Source organism: Gorilla gorilla, chromosome 6 (assembly GCF_029281585.2).
Source record: "Gorilla gorilla gorilla isolate KB3781 chromosome 6, NHGRI_mGorGor1-v2.1_pri, whole genome shotgun sequence".
NCBI classification, from domain to species: domain Eukaryota; kingdom Metazoa; phylum Chordata; class Mammalia; order Primates; family Hominidae; genus Gorilla; species Gorilla gorilla.
In genome coordinates, this window is record NC_073230.2 from 148,126,371 (window position 1) to 148,147,559 (window position 21,189).

Sequence of the window (21,189 nt, forward strand, 5' to 3'; positions counted from 1 at the left end):
GCCTCACTTTGAAATCAGAAGCTGATAATCCAGAGAAACAAAGACTGTACAGAATCATTTGGACACTGGGTGGCAGCAGTTCAGCTTTCAGGATGTAACATCCCTGTTGCTGGCAATGCTGCCTGCAGCATCCCGTTGGGTGTCTTAATGGACCGGTTCTTAAGCACAACTTGGTTCCAGCAGCACGGCCTCCGAGCTTTCCTCTATGGCTCTTCAGAGTCTATGAGCCACCCAATATTCTTTTAACAAATTCCTTCACTTGCTTAAACCAGAATTGCTTTCTACAGCCTGCAACTACAACTATTGACTGAGAAAGTATATGATTGGCACGTTTAGCCCTATTTCTGTTACTTTGTTTTGGATGCTCCATTTTGTTGTTGTTGTTGTTGTTTGCTTGCTTATTCTTTTTGTGATTTATTAGGCAAATTGTATTTGGTTTTCTATAATCATTTAGGCAGTGGCACCCTGTTTTTAATTGTCCTTAAGGTCATCAAGTATATTCTGAAACACATATTATTCCTAGTTATCAGAGCTAAATGAACATTTAAAAAATTCTTCTCTGGCTGGGCATGGTAGCTCACGCCTGTAATCCCAGCACTTTGGGAGGCTGAGGCAGACGGATCACTTGAGGTCAGGAGTTCAAGGCCAGCCTGGCCAACATGGAAAAACCCCATCTCTACTAAAAATACAAAAATTAGCTGAGTGTGGTGGCACATGCCTGTAATCCCAGCTACCAGGGAAACCAAGGCACAAGAATCTCTTGAACCCGGGAGGTGGAGGTTGCAGTGAGCCAAGATCGCACCATTGCACTCCAGCCTGGGTAACAGAACGAGACTGTCTCGAAAAAAATAAAAATTAAAATTAAACATCAAATAAAATAAAAATTCTTCCCTAAATACAATGAAAAAATGAAAATGAAAAATGAGTTTCTCCCCAGGGAGGCAGAGGTTGCAGTGAGCCAAGATCGTGCCACTGCACTCCAGCCTGGGTGACAGAGTGAGACTCAATCTCAAAAAAAAAAAGAGCTTTTCCTTTTCCAACACACCACACACACACACACACACACACACACACACCCCACTTCCCAGGCTTTGCTAATTCAGTCAGGGATTATAAATGTTTGCCACAGTGCATCAGCTCACCTCTTCAACTCTGCTTCAAAGGAAGTCTGCATTACTGCAGAAATGAGACAGCACAAAGAATGCCTCAGCTGTGCCCCATACTGTCCCAGGAACCCCCCTCCATCCTGGGCATACGGGGATAGTTGGTCACCCTGGCCTAAGCCATACCCCAGTCTGAAGGATTGTCCGCTCTGCCCCTCACCCATGCTGTTCTTCAATTAGGAGCTTAGTGCTGGTCTGGGTCCCTCTGGCCAGAAACCAGAACTCTGTGCTGTCTTGGTTGACTTCTGTTGTCAACACATTGGCAATGTTTGCCGCTTTTTGGTTGAAACAATAAAAGTTTACCATCAGAAATTCTACAGCATCCTTAAAGGGAACTCTGCCTCCCCAAGGCAGCACAAGAAAGGCCACCTGCCTGAGCTTCCTCCTTGGTGACTGCATTATGTTGAAAATATTCACTGCCCCTTCCTGAGGAGGTATTATTGTCCTTGTCAATTGACATTAAACTTGGTCATGTAACCTGCAGTGCCCCTCCATGTAAGATTACACATCCCCACCCTGTCGAACACAGGGTAGCCATACAACTTTCTTTGGCCAATGCAGTGAGAATAGAAGTTGAAGAGCCAGCTGTAGTCTTCCCCTGCCAGGACACCAGCACTGGTCCCGGTGGGGGATGCTCAACCTGCGTCTTAAGTGAAAATGACATGGAACAAAGCTGAAATTGACTATAATGAACACAAGTAAGAAATAAATCTTTGTTGTTGTAAGCCACGAGACTTGGGGGTTGCTCATTGCTGCAAATAACCGAACCTATCTTGACCTTTACACTCTGTGTGAGCCCTTATTGTCCCTGTATCTTTGACTTAGAAAGGCGTGGACAATCAGGGGACTCTCTTCTGAGTCTTAAGTGGAGAAGACAGAGAGAATGGCAGGCTATACTGTCAGAGGAGCTGTGATGGGGACTCTCCTCTAGTCTCCATTACCCAAACAAGTAACAGAACAATGCACTCATGTTTTCTGGTTTGTTTTTATGAACCTGTAGAAAAGTTTGAGGCAAAGGAAGGTTTTATCTGAGGCTTTCCCAAGTTTATCTTTTTTTTTTTTTTGAGACGGAGTCTCGCTGTCTCCCAGGCTGGAGTGTAGTGGTGCGATCTCGGCTCACTGAAAGCTCCACCCCGCCGGTTCACGCCATTCTCCTGCCTCAGCCTCCCGAGTAGCTGGGACTACAGGCTCCCGCCACCACGCCCGGCTAATTTTTTTGTTGTTGTTATTTTTAGTAGAGACGGGGTTTCACCGTGTTCGCCAGGATGGTCTCGATCTCCTGACCTCATGATCCGCCCGCCTCGGCCTCCCAAAGTGCTGGGATTACAGGCGTGAGCCACCGCACCCAGTCCCCAAGTTTATCTTCAAAGTAGGTAGAGTCAACTCAAGTTAGCAGACATTCCTTCATTAAACTGAGAGCTTGCTATATATGCCAGACGAGGCAGCATCTCTTCTGAGTAAACTGAAAATGTATCTAGGAGATAAATATCTGGAGTGAGCACCTATGAGGCACCATGAGAATAAAATATTACTTTTAGAAGGCTAATGTGTGATCAGTTCACCAAAAAAAAGTGACAATGCAAACATAAATCCAAAAGGAAATATCAGTAAAGACAAAACATCAGAAAATGTACATAATTCAATCATGTTATTGTATAATAAACATTAAACTATAGCTGTGGTTGGGTAAGTCAAAATCAATACAAATGTATTTTTCTAAATATCTGTCCAGAAGAACCCCTTAGGAAACAAAATATATTCTGTGCCTTTCCTGGGAATGTGCTTTCTAACACAGGCTATTGAGTGTACTGAGATAGGCAATTCCTATGCTGACGATGAGTGTAATATGGTGCAGCTATTCTGGAAGAGAGTTTTGAAATTCTTTTTGAGTCTTTATCCTATTCATATCTTCTGGCACAGTATAATCGCATCTAAAAAATTGTTCTAAAAAATAATCAGAAATTGGCTGGGCGCGGTGGTGCACACCTGTAATCCCAGCACTTTGGGAGGCTAAGGCAGGCAGACCACCTGCGGTCAGGAGTTTGAGACCATCCTGACTAACATGGTGAAACTGTCTCTACTAAATACAAAAAATTAGCTGGGTGTAGTGGTGCATGCCGTAATCCCAGCTACTCGGGAGGCTGAGGCAGGAGAATCGCTTAAACCCGGGAGGTGGAGGTTGCAGTGAGCCAAGATTGCAGCATTACACTCCAGCCTCGGCGACAAGAGCAAAACTCCAACTCAAAAAAAAAATCAGAAATTCAGACAAAGATTTTTGTACCATTAATGTTACAAACAATAAATATCCAACAATAGAACTATTATTAAATAATACTTTAAAAATATAATGAAACCATCATGTGTAATTGTAAATGCTTTCAATTACATAGGGAAATGCTTACACAATAATATCAATCCCAAATGGCATAAAATTGTCTGTATAGCATACCTTCGATATTTAAAGAAATATGCATAAAAAAGACTGAAAAAAGCCTGGGCCTGGTGGCTCACACCTGCAGCCCCAGCACTTTGGGAAGCCAGGACTCCACCTCGGAGGCAGGTGGATTGCTTGAGTCCAGGAATTTAAGACCAGCCTGGGCAACATGACAAAACCCTGTCTCCACAAAAAAAAAAAAAAAAAAAATTAGCTGGACGCAATGGCCCATGCATGCAGTCCCAGCTACTCAGGAGGCTGAAGTGAGATGATCACTTGAGCCCAGGAGGCAGAGGCTGCAGTGAGCTGTGATTGCACCACTGCACTCCAGCCTGGGTGACACAGAGAAACCCTGTCTCAAGAAAAAAAGACAGAAAGAAAGAAAAAAATACAGTATTAAGAGCGATTATACAGTGGTATTATGATTAATATGACCTCCTTCATACATTCCTGTACTCTCCAAAATTTCCACAATGATATATTATATTTTCAAAAAATAATTTTGGGAAAATATTCCTAAATAATAACAGGGTAATCAAAAAATACAATAATACATTATTTTTTAAATAAAAATGGCATTACAAACCAATTTACAAAAGCTCCAGACAGTATTTAGAAAAAGATTTATAGTTTGACCATATGCCAGTAAAAATAAAAAGGAAATTACTACATACACACATAAAATATAAATGAATTTTATTTATGAATGTATAGATGTACAGCAAATAGGAAAGATAATACATTAAAAGAACATATACTATAACCAGGTAGAGTTTTATCTCAGGAATTTAAGGATGTTTTAATATTACAAAAACCCTTATTGTAATCATATTAGGCAATTTAAGTGATAAAAATTTGATTGTATCAAAAGATACCAATTCCTTTTATCAAGCTTTTAGCTTCCAACAAACAAGAATAGAAGATGTTATTTCTGTTATCCTAACAAAGAACATTTGTTTAAAACCAACAATTAACTTCATATGTAATGAAAAAATATCAAAAAAACTTATTACAATTTTATGAAACACAAAAACAAAATAGAAATACCTATGATTTTATATTTAGAAAAAGCAAACAGGCCATCTAAAACTGTTAGAACAAAGAAAATCACCAAAAGATACATATTTTAAAAGTTAATAGCTTTCTAATAATAAGAGATTCCCATGCTGACAGCAACATAGATATAAAACAGCCAAGAAAGAATTAATTGAGGTATATATAAAACCTAGACAAAAAGAAGAACCAAGTATAATGAAAAAAATCAAGAAACATGACAATAATGGAGACTAAATCCCTCGATGGAAAGAATTATTATCATCAATGTAAGCCTTAAAGAGTTAACTTTAGATGTAGACAAGTCAAATTGAAGCACTAAAAACATGTTGACCTTATATAACACAATCCTTAGGGGGAAAAAAGATTTTTTAATATTGGAAAAAATATGGTTAGGCATAGCGGCTCATGCCTGTAATCCCAGCACATTCAGAGGCCAAGGCGGGAGGACTGCCTGAGCTTAGGAGTTCAAGACCAGCCTGGGCAACATAGTGAGACCTTGTCTCTACTAAAAACCTAAAAAAATTAGCTGAGTATGGTGGCATGCACCTATACTCCCAGCTACTAGGGAAGCTGAGGCAAGAGGATGGCTTGAGCCTGAGAAATCAAGGCTGCAGGGAGCTGTAATTGTGCCCTGCACTCCAGCCTGGGCAACAGAGTGAGACCCTGTCTCAAAAAAACGTCAGAGAAGGAGAAAAAACAATGAAGACCAATATGCTACTGATTCACATGGATTCAAATACAAAGTATAATCCATTATATGGCAAAAAATATGTCTTCACTACCAAGTGTTACAATTACCAACAATAAATAATGTTTTGCTCAGAGCTAGCGAGTAAAAACACACAGCATTGCAACATAAAGTAAGTGCTATGTTAGGCCTGTAAGAATGCTACAAGAGTCATCTCTTTTGGAGTCAAGAAAGGCCAACCTGGCATTTTGAAGAATCCAATTTTGCTAGGTTGTGAGGTAGGAAGAAGGAAGAAGGAATGGCACTTATAAAAGAGGGAACATCAGGCTGAGTGCAGTGGCTCACGCCTATAATACAAGCACTTTGGGAGGGCGAGGTGGGTGGATCACTCGAGGTGAGGAGTTCAAGACCAGCCTGGCCAACATGGTGAAACCCCATCTCTACTAAAAATACAAAAATTAGCCAGGCATGGTGGTGCATGCCTATAATCCCAGCTACTCGGGAGGCTGAGGCAGGAGAATCACTTGAACCTGGGAGACGGAGGTTGCAGTGAGCTGAGATCATGCCACTGCACTCCAGCCTGGGCGACAGAGACTCCATCTCAAAGGAAAAAAGAAAAAAGAAAAAAAAAAAAAACCAGGAAATATCATTTACAGAGAATCACAAGACAAAATAGCACATTCCAGAAATTCCAAGTAGGTCAAGTACATACAATGTTGGTCTGCATTTTAAAAACTCAACTAAAGTAAATATTCAATCAGAACATTTCTCATAACAATCTGAATTTCTGGCTTCTTTTTAAAAACCTGGGCAATATGACAAAGTGGGCCCACATTCCCACGTGGATACAAGAGGCAGGCGTCCCTTTTAGATGGGACAGTTTGCCACAGCACTTCTCCCTTCTCCCATTTCTCTTGCATCCAGTTCACTTCATCCATTTAACTCACCTTTCTAGTCCCTGCAGGCGTCTGAGTTTACAAATGCCACCCTACATGATGAGGACCAAGGAAGGTTTCAGCAGGAAAAAAGCCGTATGATTAGGTTTGCTTTGAAAACGTCAGGCAGCCAGATGGAAGGCAGGAGAAGTGAAGAGTGGTAAGGAGACCAGTGAAATCCACAAAAGCTTATTCTATTAAAGATTAAAACAGGGCTACCATCACTGCAGTGGGAACAGGGCACCTTTTACCAAAAACTCCCATAACAGATGACTTGAAAACCACGGAGTTTATGCATCTGTAGGATATATGCAGGAAGGTGATGAGGGTTTGAAACAAGGCAGTATGTACAAGGTGGAAAGAAAGGGGCAGAGAAGGATAAATATTTGAAAGGTTTTTGAGGGGAAGAAACTCTCCAACACTGGGTAACCAATTTAACAAAAGGAACAAGGAGAAAAAAAAGTATAGGACAATTTACAGCTTTTTGTCTAGGTCATTAGGTAGATAGTGGTGACATTCAAAAATAAGGAAATAAAAGCAGGAACAAGACTAAAGGAAAATTCATAATTCAATTTAGAATACGCTGAATTTGTAGAGTCTATAGACATGCGACTTGACATCAAAAACCCCGATAAATTACCAAAGAAAACTCTTTTCCAACTATAATGCGATAACTTTCTAACAGCTTAATCATGAGTGAAAATCAGAGAAAGGCATGGTTATATAAAATATTTCACAGAATGAATACCAACAAAACTAAGATTAAAGTAGACTATTATAGAATTGAATAAAATACTGCAACAAAGATGACAGAGGACCAATAACATCACGTATAAAGGCATAATGATAAGATATAAAAACAGAACATAAACAAGTAAAGGTCCAGCAAGTCTCTCAATGTAAAGGAAATGCATTTATACCCTACACTGTTTCCATTAAAGATTTAAGATAGCTTACTACAAAAATATACATAGTAAAATGGTAAGTGTAAATAATAGTAATAATTAAATGTAAAATTTTTTTTTAATTATCACCAGGAGAAATCTGGACTAGAAAAAAAGAAAAATATGCAGAGCATAAGGGCTTTCAGAAATATCGTTAACAATGAAAGTAAAAAGCTCAACACAAGTGGCATGACTCTTATTATCCATTAGGAGAAAACACAGCCATTTCTCACTTTAAAAAGGACATTTTTGCTTTTTCCTTCAATTGAAAAGATAGCATTTCATGATAAAAATTTCTCTACATTAATTTAGCTTTATGAAAACTTATTACATTGTCTCTGTTTCTCAAATGTTATGTTACTGCAGGACAGTTGAATTTAAAAAAAACAACAACACTTTACACAGTGACATTTGAGGATGACTACAATAAACAGAACAGAAAAATTAATTGCATAAAGCTGCTTCTTGTGGTACCCCTTGATGAAAATAAACCACAAAATATTGAAATGTAACTCAAAGAACACAGCTGGGTAGGTGGAGAGCAGGGAGGAAGGGAGAAGGGAGAAAGGGGAAAGGGAACATGAAGTGGGTGAGGTATACAGACTTCTGATGGTCCATCCTGAGCCACAGGAAGAATGGATACAATTTAAAGGAGTGGATATAATGCTCATCCTTCAAACTATTGTGACTGGGCTTTGGTGAAAGTTCAGCAAGAGATGAAGAGTAGACAGAGTCTCACACCTGTAATCCCAGCAGTTTGGGAGGCCGAGGCAGGCAGATCACGTGAGGTCAGGAGTTCGAGACCAGCCTGGCCAACATGGTGAAACCCCGTCTCTACTAAAAATACATAATTAACTGGGCGTGGTGGCTCATGCCTGTAATCTCAGCTACTTGGGAGGCTGAGGCAGGAGAATCACTTGAACCCAGGAGGCAGAGGTTATGGTGAGATGAGATCGCGCCATTGCACTCCGGCCTGGGCAACGAGAGTGAAACTCCGTCTCCAAAAAAAAAAAAAAAGAGTAGACAGAGTGAGGTAGAAGTCTCTGGAGAGAACCCAAAGTTTATATACTCTGTACTATTGGCTGAGGATGGACCTACAAAAATTGAATATCATCCAAGCACAGTATTGCTGAGGTCCTTTCATGAAAATTGTGAGGCCTCGTTAAAGGTTGTCCTACATCAGCACAGATGAGGGCCCCATTAATAAAAGGCCAAATATAAAATGAAAAAATAAGAACAATCAGAAAGCAGACACCAGAAAACTATTCACTCATACATATATTTTAAAAAATGCAAATGACAGTATCCTTTAGCATCTATAAGCTAAGCAAAAGTAAAAAATAGCTGGAAAAATTCAATATTCTGCAGATTTTAAGACAGGAGTTATATTCAAAATTTGTTAGAGGCTGGGTGCAGTGGCTCATGCCTGTAATCCTAGCACTCTGGGAGGCTGAAGCAGGCAGATCGCTTGAGCCCAGGAGTTCAAGACTAGCCTGGGCAACATGGCAAAATACCCTCTCTATAAAAAAAAAATACAAAAAATTAGCTGGTCGTGGTGCATACCTGTAGTCCCAGCTACTCAGGAGGCTGAGGTGGGATGATCACTTGAGCCCAGGAAGTCAAGGCTGCAGTGAGCTGAGATCACGTCACTGCACTCCAGCCTGGGCAACAGAGCAAGACCATCTCAAAAAAAAAAAATTGTTAGAAAAAGGCAAGTAGTTAAACAAACTATGATATATTAATGTATCTGTGCAAAAACATGATTATGTACCATGTGAACAAATATGGAAAGATGCTTATGAGACAATGTTAGGTGAAAAAAAAAATGAGTGCAAAGTACTCTAGGATTGCCACAATATAAATTGATAGAAAAACAATGGTGGACCACAGAAGTCAGCAGAGCTCCATCTACCCAGCCTGAGGAAAGCACCTAGGAGCTGCAGATAGCAGCTGCCATCTTCAGCACTTGCCCTGGACTAGCCCCATCTGCACTCAGTTTTAGCCTCTCTTTGCCTGTTCAATGTCCCACCCCATCCCCAACCACCCATGCCCAAATGTATTCTTCCAAAAGGACATTTTCTCCTTTTCCATCTTCTTTACTTCTCACAACACACTGTGAGGTAGATATTATTATGACCATTACAAATCTATCATTAAATGAATGAATGGTTACAAATTAAAGCTAAACAGAAGGCTTGTTTTCAGATCTTCCAAGCTGGACAAGCTGCTTCTTAGTTCACTGACCCCCTTTAAGGTTTACCTGGGCAGGGCTTCTTGGCCGACTGAGCAGGGACAGAAGCCAGAGGACCAGCTTCTGCAGCTCCAGCTGCGTGCACTCCTTGCTTCTCAAGGCCTTGTGAATGCTCAGTCGAAGGTGATGAATTGTCTACAAAGAGGAAAGGGATAAGTTTTCCTACGATATGCCAAGTTTCATTTTACGTTGGGAGCAACAGCCTAGCTAACCAGACATCAGACAAGACTCCCAACACATGGATTTGGAGAGTTCATGTCTTCTGGATTTTAAAAAATTGTATGTGTGTGTGTATAAAAAATAGAGAGAGAGAGAGCAAGCAGAAAGTCACTATGTCACAGGAGAGACTCACCAAACAAAACCAGATGAAGACAATGACAGGCCCTAGACACAGCATAGGGTAGAAGGTACCTGCCACCATTCACAGTTCCCTAAACAGCCCCTGACACTGGTATATGCAGAGCCCTCCCTGTCTGCACTCACTACGTCTGACACTAACATCCCAACACATGAAAACTCGATGGTGAAAGCTTAGCAACTCCGCCTTTGGTGATTTACCTTTCCCAACAGCAATTCTCCTAAGCCTACCACCCACTGATTTCTAGGTACCAGCAAATGTAACAGAATAAGTAACTGAATGCATTAGAATTAAAAGAACACCAAACCACACTTTGTAGACTAAAAAACTACTAAAGGCCAGGTGCAATGGCTCACGCCTGTCATCCCAACACTTTGGGGGGCCAGGCCTGGAGGACTGCTTGAGCCCAGGAGTTCAAAACCAGCCTGGTCAACATAGCAAAACCTTGTCCCTACAAAAGAAAAATCTTAAAAAATAGCTGGACATGGTGGCATGTGCCTGTAGTCCCAGCTACCAGGGAGGCTGAGCAGAAAGATCACTTGAGCCCAGGAGTTCGAGGCTGCAGTGAGTCATGACTGTGCCATTGTACTCCAGCCTAGGCAACAGAGCAAGATCCTGTCTTCAAAAACAACAATAAAAATTACTGAAAGACTATGGGAATATATTTATAATGGGAATATGCAATATTCCTAGCAATATGGGAAAATATGATGTTGTATAAAGTAGAAATTTAAGATATTAAATTAACATATACTTTGAGCACAACTGGATTCGTGTTTGTATATAACACAACTGAAGGGCTTATAATAAAATTGTAACAAGTATAGTAGATTAGAGTGAGCAAAATCATATACAATTTTCATTTCCAGTTGCTATTTTCCAAATTGTTCTGTAATGTCGTTAAAATTACTTAAAAATGAACAAAGCCAAAAATTATATTTATGACAAGAAAGCCATCCCTACATTAATCTTACTTTTCCACTCACTGGCCTATCTCCTTCCTCTTTTTCCTAACTATGCCATTAAAACTGTTCTACTGGGCCGGGCGTGTGGCTCATGCCTGTAATCCCAGCACTTTGGGAGGCCAAGGCAGGCAGATCATGAGGTCAAGAGATTGAGACCGTCCTGGCCAACATGGTGAAACCCCGCCTCAACTAAGAATACAAAAATTAGCTGGGCATGGTGGCACATGCCTGTAGTCTCAGCTACTCAGGAGGCTGAGGCAGGAGAATCGCTTGAACCCAGGAGGCAGAGGATGCAGTGAGCCCCGATCGCGCCACTGCACTCCAGCCTGGGCGACAGACCGAGACTCTGTCTCAAAAAAAAAAAAAAAACAAAACCTGTTCTACCTACTTCCTGACATCCAATTTACCAACAAGCTACTGTTCAATTACTTGGGTAGATTCTAGTAGCTGGCAGTGACAGTGCTAACGATAAACTCCATCCCTTCTCTCCTTTGGTTAGGATCACCGTTCTATACAATAAAATGTCGCCTGTTCTAAACTTTCCCAAGAACAAAGATGAAATTAACATAGGAACTGCTTTGCCCCCAGACTCACTTTCATGTCACTGTTCTTACTTCTTTACAGTGAAGCATCCCAAAACCGTATCGCTGATACTTCTCTGTCCTTCTTGGATATTCCTACCTGTATTTTCAAGCATCTTGTGCAGCTTCATATGCTTGTAGGTGGAGATTATCTGAAAATTAACAACACTTGGAATATTCAGTCCTTGGTCCTGTAGCAGCTTCAAAGATGCAGCATGGATAAGCTGATGGGACCGTTTGCAGGCCTGAAGTTTGCATTCTCCTTTCACAAAGGATTTGCACACATGAAACTTGTTACATTTATCCTTGAGGTTGCAGTAGCCATAGAGGGCTTCCCCTTTGTTGTAGAGCAAACAGACCTGGTACAGAAATGAGGCAACACCTGAAATATTAGTTTTCTTTTCTTTTTTTTTGGCAGCGGGGAGATGGAGTCTCGCTCTGTCACCCAGGCTGGAGTACAGTGGCACCATCTTGGCTCACTGCAACCTCCATCTCCCGGGTTCAAGCAATTCTCCTGCCTCAGCCTCCCGAGTAGCTGAGAATACAGGCGTTCACCACCACAGCCAGCTAATTTTTGTATTTTTAGAAGGGACGGGGTTTCACCATGTTGGCCAGGCTGGTCTCCAACTCCTCACCTCAGCTGATCTGCCCACCTCAGCCTCTCAAAAGTGCTGGGATTACAGGTGTGAGCCACCACATCCGGCCAATATTAGTTTTCACTCTATCTTTTAAGCCAAAAGACTATAGCTTCTCTAGCTAAACTGAAGACTAAATGACATCTTCTGATCACCAGAGACTGTTAAAATCTTTGGGTGAAAGCCTGATGATAGTGTAGTGGTGCTAACCATACTCCAGCTGCTGTGGGCACTGGCTGCTTGTGACTCACAGCTGCCCCCTCTTACTTTACACTCTCAGCTGAACCGCCCTCTGTCCCCAAAGCCTGTAGCCAATGAACGACTTAGATAAAGCTAAAAAAATGCTAGAGTGCCTCAAAGCTAGACTCAGTGTGATCTTTGTTCCACAGCTCCCCATGAATCAAGTCAAGGCCAGACCTTATGTGCTTGCAGCTTTTCCCTCCTTAGACCCTGCTTCCCTCTCTCCCACACTGGGTTTTCCTGAAAAGCCCGCCCTCAAAAAAATCACACGTACCTGGGTCTCTATCTCAGGCTCTGCTTCCAGGGAAACCAGTTTCAACGGGTGGCACAAAGATCTAATTTATGATCCAGACGAGGGCATTTTTAGGCTGCAAGGGAGCACTATTAATAATCACACTGGGACAACTAATATAAACTGGGTCTATCCCAGACACACCAAGACCACATTGATAGGGAACTTTATAATGATGGGATCAGGCTGTTGACCCTGAAACCACGCATCAGTCTTGGCCGCTCACACAAAGATGACATTATATGCCTCCTGATGTGATGCAACAGAAATAGAACTGTCCAGGTTTTACTATGAAAGTCTGACATCCCCGGCAACCCCTCAGTCCCAGGCAAATGGGATGGTGAGTCACCCTAACAATGCTGCACATGTAAAAAAATTCTTGCTATAAAATAAATCCTGGCTGGGCGCGGTGGCTCACACCTGTAATCCCAGCACTTTGGGAGGCCAAGGCAGAAGGATCACCTGAGGTTAGGAGTTCATAACAGCCTGGCCAACACGGTGAAACCCTGACTCTATTAAAAATACAAAAGTTAGCCAGGCATGATGGCACACGCCTGTAATTCCAGCTACTGGGGAGGCTGAGGCAGAAGAATTACATGAACCGGGGAGGTGGAGGTTGCAGTGAGCCAAGATTGTGCCACTGCACTCCAGCCTGGGCAACACAGCGAGACTCCGTCTTAAAAATAAAATAAAATAGTGGCGGAGGTTGCAGTGAGCTGAGATTGCGCCACTGCACTCCAGCCTGGGCGACAGAGCGAGACTCCATTTCAAAAATAAATAAGGCCGGGTGTGGTGGCTCACACCTGTAATCCTAGCACTTTGGGAGGCCAAGGCGGGTGGATCAAAAGGTCAGGAGTTCAAGACCAGCCTGGCCAATATGGTGAAACCCCATCTCTACCAAAAATACAAAAATTAGCCAGTCATGGTGGCACCTGTAATCCCAGCTGCTTGGGAAGCTGAGGCAGAATTGCTTAACCCGGGTGGCAGAGGTTGCAGTGAGCTGAGATCGTGCCACTGCACTCCAGGCTGGACGACAGAGTGAGTCTCCATCTCAAAAAATAATAATAATAAATAAATAAATAAATAATAAATTAAATAAAGTGAAATAAATCCTAAATCTGATCAAAATTTGAGGGATACAGGAACATGTTCAATAGTACTACAGGAATGTAATCAGTCAAATCTAAAATATGGGAAATCCTAGAAGACACAGATGACCTGGTTTAAAATGAAATAGCATCCTATTTATAATCGTGATGCCAATTTTCTAAAATAAATTCGTAACTTTAATGCAATTTCTACCCTTCTCAAAGAATTCCTTTAAAATAGTTTTAGGAATTTAAGTGATTCTAAAGCTTATCTGGAAAAGGAGACATGAACTGATTAAACAAACAAACAAAATTAGGCAGGCACAGTGGCTCATGGCTGTACTCCTAGCACTTTGGGAGACCAAGGATGGCAAATTGCTTGAGCCAAGGAGTTCAAGACCAGCCTAGGCAACACAGCAAGACTCTGTCTCTACAAAAAAATTTAAAAAGTGGACTGGGCACAGTGGCTCATGCCTGTAATCCTAACACTGTGGGAGGCCAAGGCAGGCGGACTGCCTGAGCTCAGGAGTTTGAGATCAGCCTGGGCAACATGGTGAAACCCTGTCTCTACTAAAAACACAACGAATTAGCTAGGCATGGTGGCACTTGCTTGCAGTCCCAGCTACTAGGGAGGCTGAGGCACGAGAATTGCTTGAACCTGGGAGGCAGAGGTTGCAATGAGCTAAGATGACACCACCGCACTCCAGTCTGGGCGACAGAGCGAGACTCTGTCTACAAAACAAACAAACAAAAACAAAAAAAAGTATCTGGGGGCCAGGCGCTATGGCTCACGCCGGTTATCCCAGCACTTTGGGAGGCCAAGGTGGGCGGATCACTTGAGGTCAGGAGTTCAAGGCCAGCCTGGTCAAAATGACAAACCCCATCTCTACTCAAAATACAAAAAACTAGCTGGGTATGGTGGCAAGCGCCTGCAATCCCAGCTACTTGGGAGGCTGAGGCAGGAGAATCGCTTGAACCAGGGAGGTGGAGATTGCAGTGAGCTGAGATCACGCCACTGCACTCCAGCCTGGACTACAGAGCAAGATTCCATCTCAAAAAAACAAAACAAAAAAAAAGTAGCTGGGTGTGGTGGTGTACACCTGCAGTCCCAGCTACTCGAGAGGCTGAAGTGTGAGGATTGCTTGAGCCCAGGAGATCGAGGTTGCAGTGAGCTATGACCAGCCTGGGCAACATGGCAAAACCCTGTCTCTGCACTCCAGCCTGGGTGACACAGTGAGACCATGTCTCTAAAAGAGTAAATAAACTTTAAAAATGAAAGATAAACTACTTTAATTAGCATAATAGTGGTTCAAGAATTGGAGATCATGGAAAATAGATCCTACACCTACTCCAAATATTAGAACAGCCTGTTCCTTATAGATTTGTTAAAATTAAGGAGAACAGGGATATGTAGGTCGAAGGGAACAAAGTTTCAATTAAACAGGATGAATTTCTGGAAATCCACTGTACGGCAAGGTGACTGTAGTTAATAATAACATAATGGCCAGGCACAGTGGCTCACACCTATAATCCCAGCACTCTGGGAGGCTGAGGCGGGCAGATCACGAGGTCAGGAGATCGAGACCATCCTGGCTAACAAGGTGAAACCCCATCTCTACTAAACAAAATACAAAAAATTAGCTGGGCATCATGGTGGGCGCCTGTAGTCCCAGCTACTCGGGAGGCTGAGGCAGAAGAATGGCATGAACCCGGGAGGCGGAGCTTGCAGTGAGCCGAGACCGCACCACTGCACTCCAGCCTGGGTGATAGAGTGAGACTCCATCTCAAAAAAAAAAGAAATAAATAAAATAAAATAAAAATAAAAATAAAATAAAATAAATAAAAAATAAAATAAAATTTAAAAAAATAACATACTGTATACCTGAAAATTGCTGTCCTTACCACATCCAAAAAATAATAGCCATGTAAAGTAATGGTATGCTGATTAGCTTAATCGTTGCAATCAATTCACAATGTAAATATATTAAAACACCGCATTGTACACGTAAATATAAAATTTTTATTTGTCAACTACACTTCAATAAAGACAAAAATTTGATAGAATTCAACTATGAAACTATATAAGCCTGGCCAGGTGCAGTGGCTCACGCCTGTGATCCCAGCACTTTAGAAGGCTGAGGCAGAGGGATCACTTGAGGTCAGGCACATAAGACCAGCCTGGCCAACATGGCGAAACGCTATCTCTACCAAAAAGTACAAAAATTAGCTGGGCATGGTGGCACGTGCCTGTAGTCCCAACTATTCAGGTGGCTGAGGTGGGAGAATCACCTGAACTCAGGAGGCAGAGGCTACAGTGAGCCGAGGTACTTCCAGCCTGTGTGAGAGAGTAAGACCCTGTCTCAAAAAAAAAAAACAAAAAAAACTATATAAGTCTGATGTTTTCTTGTGCAAGCCTTCTAACTAATGCTTTGAGGTTTGTTTAATGCTTTTATTTAAAAAATTTTTATGACACTATTTTGGCTTTCCGTTTCTTCTTGAATCCATTTTGACAAGCCGTATTTTTCTAGAAATTTGTCCATTAATGCACCAGCATGAAACTTTACCTGTCTATTGTCTTTTTTATTAATAGAGTGGTAAAAGCAATCATCAGGCATTTCATACAAGAGATGTGAGGCACCATTCTTGCCTCATGCACTGTGTTTTTCCACAGTCCCTGCTGCCCACATGATCACGTTTTGTGCCACATGTCACCTACTTCCAGTCCCAGGTGATGGGGACAAGTGGAGGCACAGGAGAGGCTCCTGTTGTAAGTGCAGCCAACCCATCAGCTGCTCACAAAACACTGAAGTAGTCTAATATGACAAGGTGAGGCTGGGCCCAAGATACACCCTAAAAAAGGGCATACCAAAAAAACATTCGATAGATTTGACAAAATAAAAATACTAAGCTTCTATAAATCAAAAAGTACTATAAAATTAAAAGGCAAATAGCAGCGGCACCACGCCTTCTCTCTGAGAGAGGAAGGACTGGACCCAGGCTCATAGGTGCAGCCACCCTCCTCTCCCTTCCTGCCAATAACCTGCTTCAGCTACTGCTTGCATCTACTTTGGGCAACATGGTTGGCTGGAATGCATCTGGCTCACAACCGTGACATACCAGACTTGGCTTCAGTGCTCGAAGAAATGAAAACAGGTTATGCATGTCAGGAAGAAACCTACTTGTTCCTGAGATCAACTCCAGGACTGCCTTCTGGGTACAGATTCTGCTGCCTTGAGAGCAGCCTCTGCCACCTGCACCAAAGGCTCCAGCTCCTACCTCTAGTCTTGTGGCTATCTTCCCTTCTAGACGCTGAAATGCATTAGAGTTAAAATCAGGCCACAATTATGAACTATCCTCTGTTTTCTCAACATCTCCCCTTCTTCCCATCCCTCTTCTGGCCAAGTGGAGGTGTCTATGATAGCATCACTGTGCTAGATCAGAAAATCTTGCTTTTAATTGGTGGTCTTAATTGATGTTCCAATTTTCTCTTGGGATTTGTACTATTTTGTTTTTAAAACTTCTTTGTGTATGGCTAAACTGAAACAAACGTACTATTTCGCCATGATAGCAATTATAAAGGGTACCTTTAAAGCATTTGAAACTGAATCATATTGCTTCAAAGCAATTAAAATTAATATGTAAAGCCAAAAGAAAAATAAATGGGGAAAGTACTTGTAGCAAATGTGACATGAGGGTGACTCCTTGGTGACTCACCTCTGGTAAAAGACAGGGGTCATTCTGCAAAAGCAGGATCCGAAGCTGGTTTTCATTGAGACCAAAAAGTCCATGGCTTTTCAGGACCTGCATGTTGACAGGTGTGTGGATATCATGGGAAAGGGTGCAGGTAGACCTAAAAGAACAAAGCCCTCGGTCAGATGCCCAGGTGAAGAAGGACCAGTCTGTCCAATTCCTTGCCTTGAGCAGCTTTCAATGTATTTAATACATGTAAAGTTGAGTAATTTTCATGAAACCGGGGATAGTATGGCCTAATAAGCACTGATGGAAAATAAGAAAATTGGGTTGAAGGAACTCCTCTCCCAGGGTCATTTGAATTTTCAGTAGGGATGCTTTGAAGCCAAGGGTCGCCCACCTCGCCTGAGGATGCACATCTGTTCCGTAGGCGACTGCACCTGGCCTTCTCCCCGGCAACAGCTGCCACAGTCCACCAACGTTAAAAAGAAAGCGCCCCTATCCCCAGCACCGCTTTGGCGGGGTGTGTGGCTAGAGACAACCAAGGAAAAGTCGCGGCTGTGAAGCACAGCCTGGGGTCAGGAGACAGCCCCGAACCCCAGCTCTGGCAGTCAGGAACCACAGGGCCTCACCCAAGCCATCCAGCCCTGTTTCCTGGGGTGAGACTGGCTCAGCGCTGTTAAACCTAGAGGGCGCAGACCCGCTTCTGCACAAGTGTGTGGATATGGGGGAGCAGCGATTTCCGGCTAAAGGGTCCGGGGATCTCATGGGATCCTCAGACGCCCCTCGCCCCCCACCTCCCGCCAAATATCACCAGAGTAAGTGAACTCCGAAGTCCCAGTCCGGATTTAACCCGGCTGCGTCGCGCAGGATCCGGGGGGACGGGCGGGGGCAGCAACTTTTCTGGCGTGGGCGGTTGAGACGTCTCCATGGAGAGGACCTTCGCGCCTTTCCGCCCAGCTGCTGGAAGCGCGGGGGAGGACGCCCAGGAAAGGCCTGCGGGAGGGGATCGTCCAGCCCCGCGTCCCCGGCCCGGGGCAGGACGAAGCCCCCCTTCCCGTCGCTCCCGCTTCCAGCAGGACGGCCAGGCCCGCGGCCAGCGCCCACAGTCCCCGCCCGCCGCCGCCTTCTCACCAGCAGTCCCGGTTGGGGCACTTGCCCAGCATGTGCCGGCGGCAGAAGTGCAGCTGGTCGCAGGCCTGGCACTCGCCGCGCTGGTAGCGGGCGCAGAGGCGCACAGAGGACACGGCCACCACCCTCCAGGCGGAGGTGCCGCCACCGCCCACCGCGCCGGCCGCCGCCTCGGCCTCCGCGTCCCCGAGGCCCTCCTGCGTCTCCACCTCCTGCAGCAGGAAACGCTCGGGCCCGGCGCGCTGCAGCACGTCCCGGAGCCTGGCCTCCGACAGCTCCACGTGGCCGCGCAGGTCCTTCAGGAACATGCGGCCGCCGTGGGCGCACAGCACCTTGGTGAGGAAGGAGCACACTGTGGGCTCCGCCATGGTCGCTGGCGCGGGCCCTGTGCGCGCGGCGCAGCGAGCCGGGGCGGGCAGGCTCCTCCCAGTCACGTCCACGATTTCCAGCGAACATCCCGGGGATGGGCCTGGGCCTGGCGAGGGGTGGGCCTGCGGGAGGCCGGGCGAGGGGCGGCCCCGGCGCGTGGAACCAGGGTACGGCGCCTGCGGATCCCCTGGACGCGGACTCAGGCGGGGACAGCGTTGATGGGGCGTCTGCTCCGCCCAGGCACCGTTCAGGGCGAGGCCTGGCCTTGAGGGGCTTGTATAGTGGGAGTCACAAAGGACTCGCCAACAAGACAACTGGTAGTGCTAGGGAGGCCTGCGGAGAAGGCGAAATAGGTAAAAGGTGGTAGGAGGTGAGTGGCCGGGCTGCTTCGGGGGAGGTGGCCACTAGCCACATGTGGCTGCTGAGCACTTCTGGGATTTTTTGTTGTTGTTGTATTTTTATTTTTGGAGACAAGGCCTCACTTTATCGCCCAGGCTGGAGTGCAGTGGCGCTGTCGTAGTTCGCTGCAGCCTGGAACTCCTGGGCTCAAGCGATCCTCCCACCTCAGCCTCCTGAGTAGCTGAGACCGAAGGTTCGCATCACTAATTTTTTTGGTTTTTGTTTTGCTTTGTAGAAACGGGGTCTCCTCATGTTGCCCAGGCTGGTCTCGAACTCCTCAAGCGATCCACCTGCCTCAGCCTCCCAGAGCACTGGAATTACAGGCGTGAGCCACCCCGCGGGGCCTGCTGAGCTTTATTGGAAAGTGGCTAGTCCGAATTGAGATGTGATATAAGTGTGAAATACACACACTAGATTTTGAGGACTGAGAATGAGAAAAAGAATGTAAAATATCTCATTAACTTTATATGAATCACATGTTAAACATAATATTTTGGATATATTTGGATAAATAAAATGTTATGACAACTTCATGTGTTGCTTCTACTTTCCTAATGTAGCTATGAGGAAATTTTACATTGCAAATGTGGATTACCTTATTTTTGTTGAGCAGCGCCAGTCTAGACCTGCCTTAAGCATCCATGCTTTTTGTCCAACACCTTGCTTGTTTAATGAACGTTTGTTGAGCCAACTACTAACGCAGTGACAGTACAAAGATGAATCAGACCATCAGAGAACTCAGCCAGCCTAGCTGCTATTTTACAAGGTGCTCGTGAGGATTAAATGCATTAATGTCATGTAATGTAAAGAAGCTAGAGAGGAAGACAACTGGCCAGATGCCAGAAGACCTTCTCTGCCATGCTGTGAAATTTGGACTTATATCCCGAGAACTTTGGGAAGTCACTAAAGGATTTTCATCTGGGAAGTGTGGATGTCTCCTGAGTGCCACTCAAGGTGTGTCATTCAGCTCTGAGCTTTAATGTCTTCTCTTCAGCAAAACCTTTCCTGACCTCTCAAATCTAAAGTAGCTCCCCAGTCTGCATGGAACTTACCACTGATATTTTTCTTCTTTATTGTGTATTTATATATTTAGCTATAGAATTCAGGCTCATGAAAGCAGGAACCTTGTTTTGTTCATTGCTGTATCCCTACCACCTAAAATAGTACCTGGCCATATTGTAGGATAGGTGTTTTAGAAAGACCCCTGGCAGCAATGAGAAGAATGGATTTCTAGAAAAGCAAGACGAGGTGGGGAATAACAGAAAATAAACAGGATTTGAGGGACTATAACCCCAATGTTATTTATGTTGAGAGTTTGCAGTGGACAACCCAAGGTAAGACGCTCAACAGGCAGGTGTATTCTGTGTACAGGTCTAGACCTTGAGGGACATGAGAAGGGAAGGGATGTAGATTTGCGTGACATCAGAGCATTAGGTAACTGAGAGTTGAGAGTTGATAAGATCACCTGGCAAAAATGAAGAGTGTGAAAAAGCTGGGGGCGGGGGGAAAGAAGCTTGGCGAATACCCACATTAAATAAGCAAGTGGGAGAAGAGAAAAATAGGCAGTAGCCTACGTCCCCTTGGCACTCAGCATTTGTTCCTGAACTCTCTGCCTAAGCTTTTTCCAACAGAAGGAGGAAGCAGCCAGCAGGAAAGGCAGGCTGGAATTACCAAGGAGCCAACACCTCCAGGAAGAGCCTTCATCCAGGGATGTTGGGGAATTGGTGGTTTGAGGATGCACTCTCAACCCTAAAATTGGCATGAGGATTATTTTAAACTAAAGACATGTCAGATTCAATAGAGGCAAAAAGAAGCCTTCTTGAAGCTTCCTTTATTTCAGTAAAAGCAGAATCTTCTGGGAGTGAGGTTGCCATTCATCCCCTCTCCAGGGGTTTATGGACATGAAATAGAAAACCACATGCACCTGCATAAACAACTTCCCTATGAACACAAACTTCCTTATCTCCTGT

General features: G+C 44.0%; 1 protein-coding gene and 1 long non-coding RNA gene across 2 annotated transcripts; one reads left to right on the forward strand and one right to left on the reverse strand.

Annotated features, from left to right (window-relative positions):
* Positions 1–4,276: 4,276 nt before the first annotated feature.
* ZC3HAV1L (ZC3HAV1 like) lies at positions 4,277–19,043 on the reverse strand. The gene is made up of 4 exons (XM_055393206.2): positions 18,455–19,043; positions 17,345–17,480; positions 11,476–11,734; positions 4,277–9,606 (listed from the first exon to the last, which is right to left on the reverse strand). The coding sequence occupies exons 1-4, from the start codon at positions 18,817–18,819 to the stop codon at positions 9,470–9,472; spliced, it is 897 nt and encodes a 298-aa protein (XP_055249181.1). The 5' UTR covers positions 18,820–19,043; the 3' UTR covers positions 4,277–9,469.
* Positions 17,819–19,752, forward strand: LOC129534782 (uncharacterized). The gene is made up of 2 exons (XR_008681483.2): positions 17,819–18,138; positions 19,455–19,752. It is a non-coding gene; the product is annotated as an uncharacterized lncRNA (long non-coding RNA).
* Positions 19,753–21,189: the final 1,437 nt, after the last annotated feature.

What these genes read in the sequence shown, in the direction of transcription:
- ZC3HAV1L (XM_055393206.2), bottom strand. Translation starts at nt 18,819, where the DNA reads ATGGCGGAGCCCACAGTGTGCTCCTTCCTCACCAAGGTGCTGTGCGCC. An exon ending in ACCCCTGTCTTTTACCAGAG is followed by an intron (nt 11,735 to 17,344) that starts GTGAGTCACCAA and finishes TTTCTGTACCAG; the next exon opens with GTCTGTTTGCTCTACAACAA. An exon ending in CAAGATGCTTGAAAATACAG is followed by an intron (nt 9,607 to 11,475) that starts GTAGGAATATCC and finishes TCCTCTTTGTAG; the next exon opens with ACAATTCATCACCTTCGACT.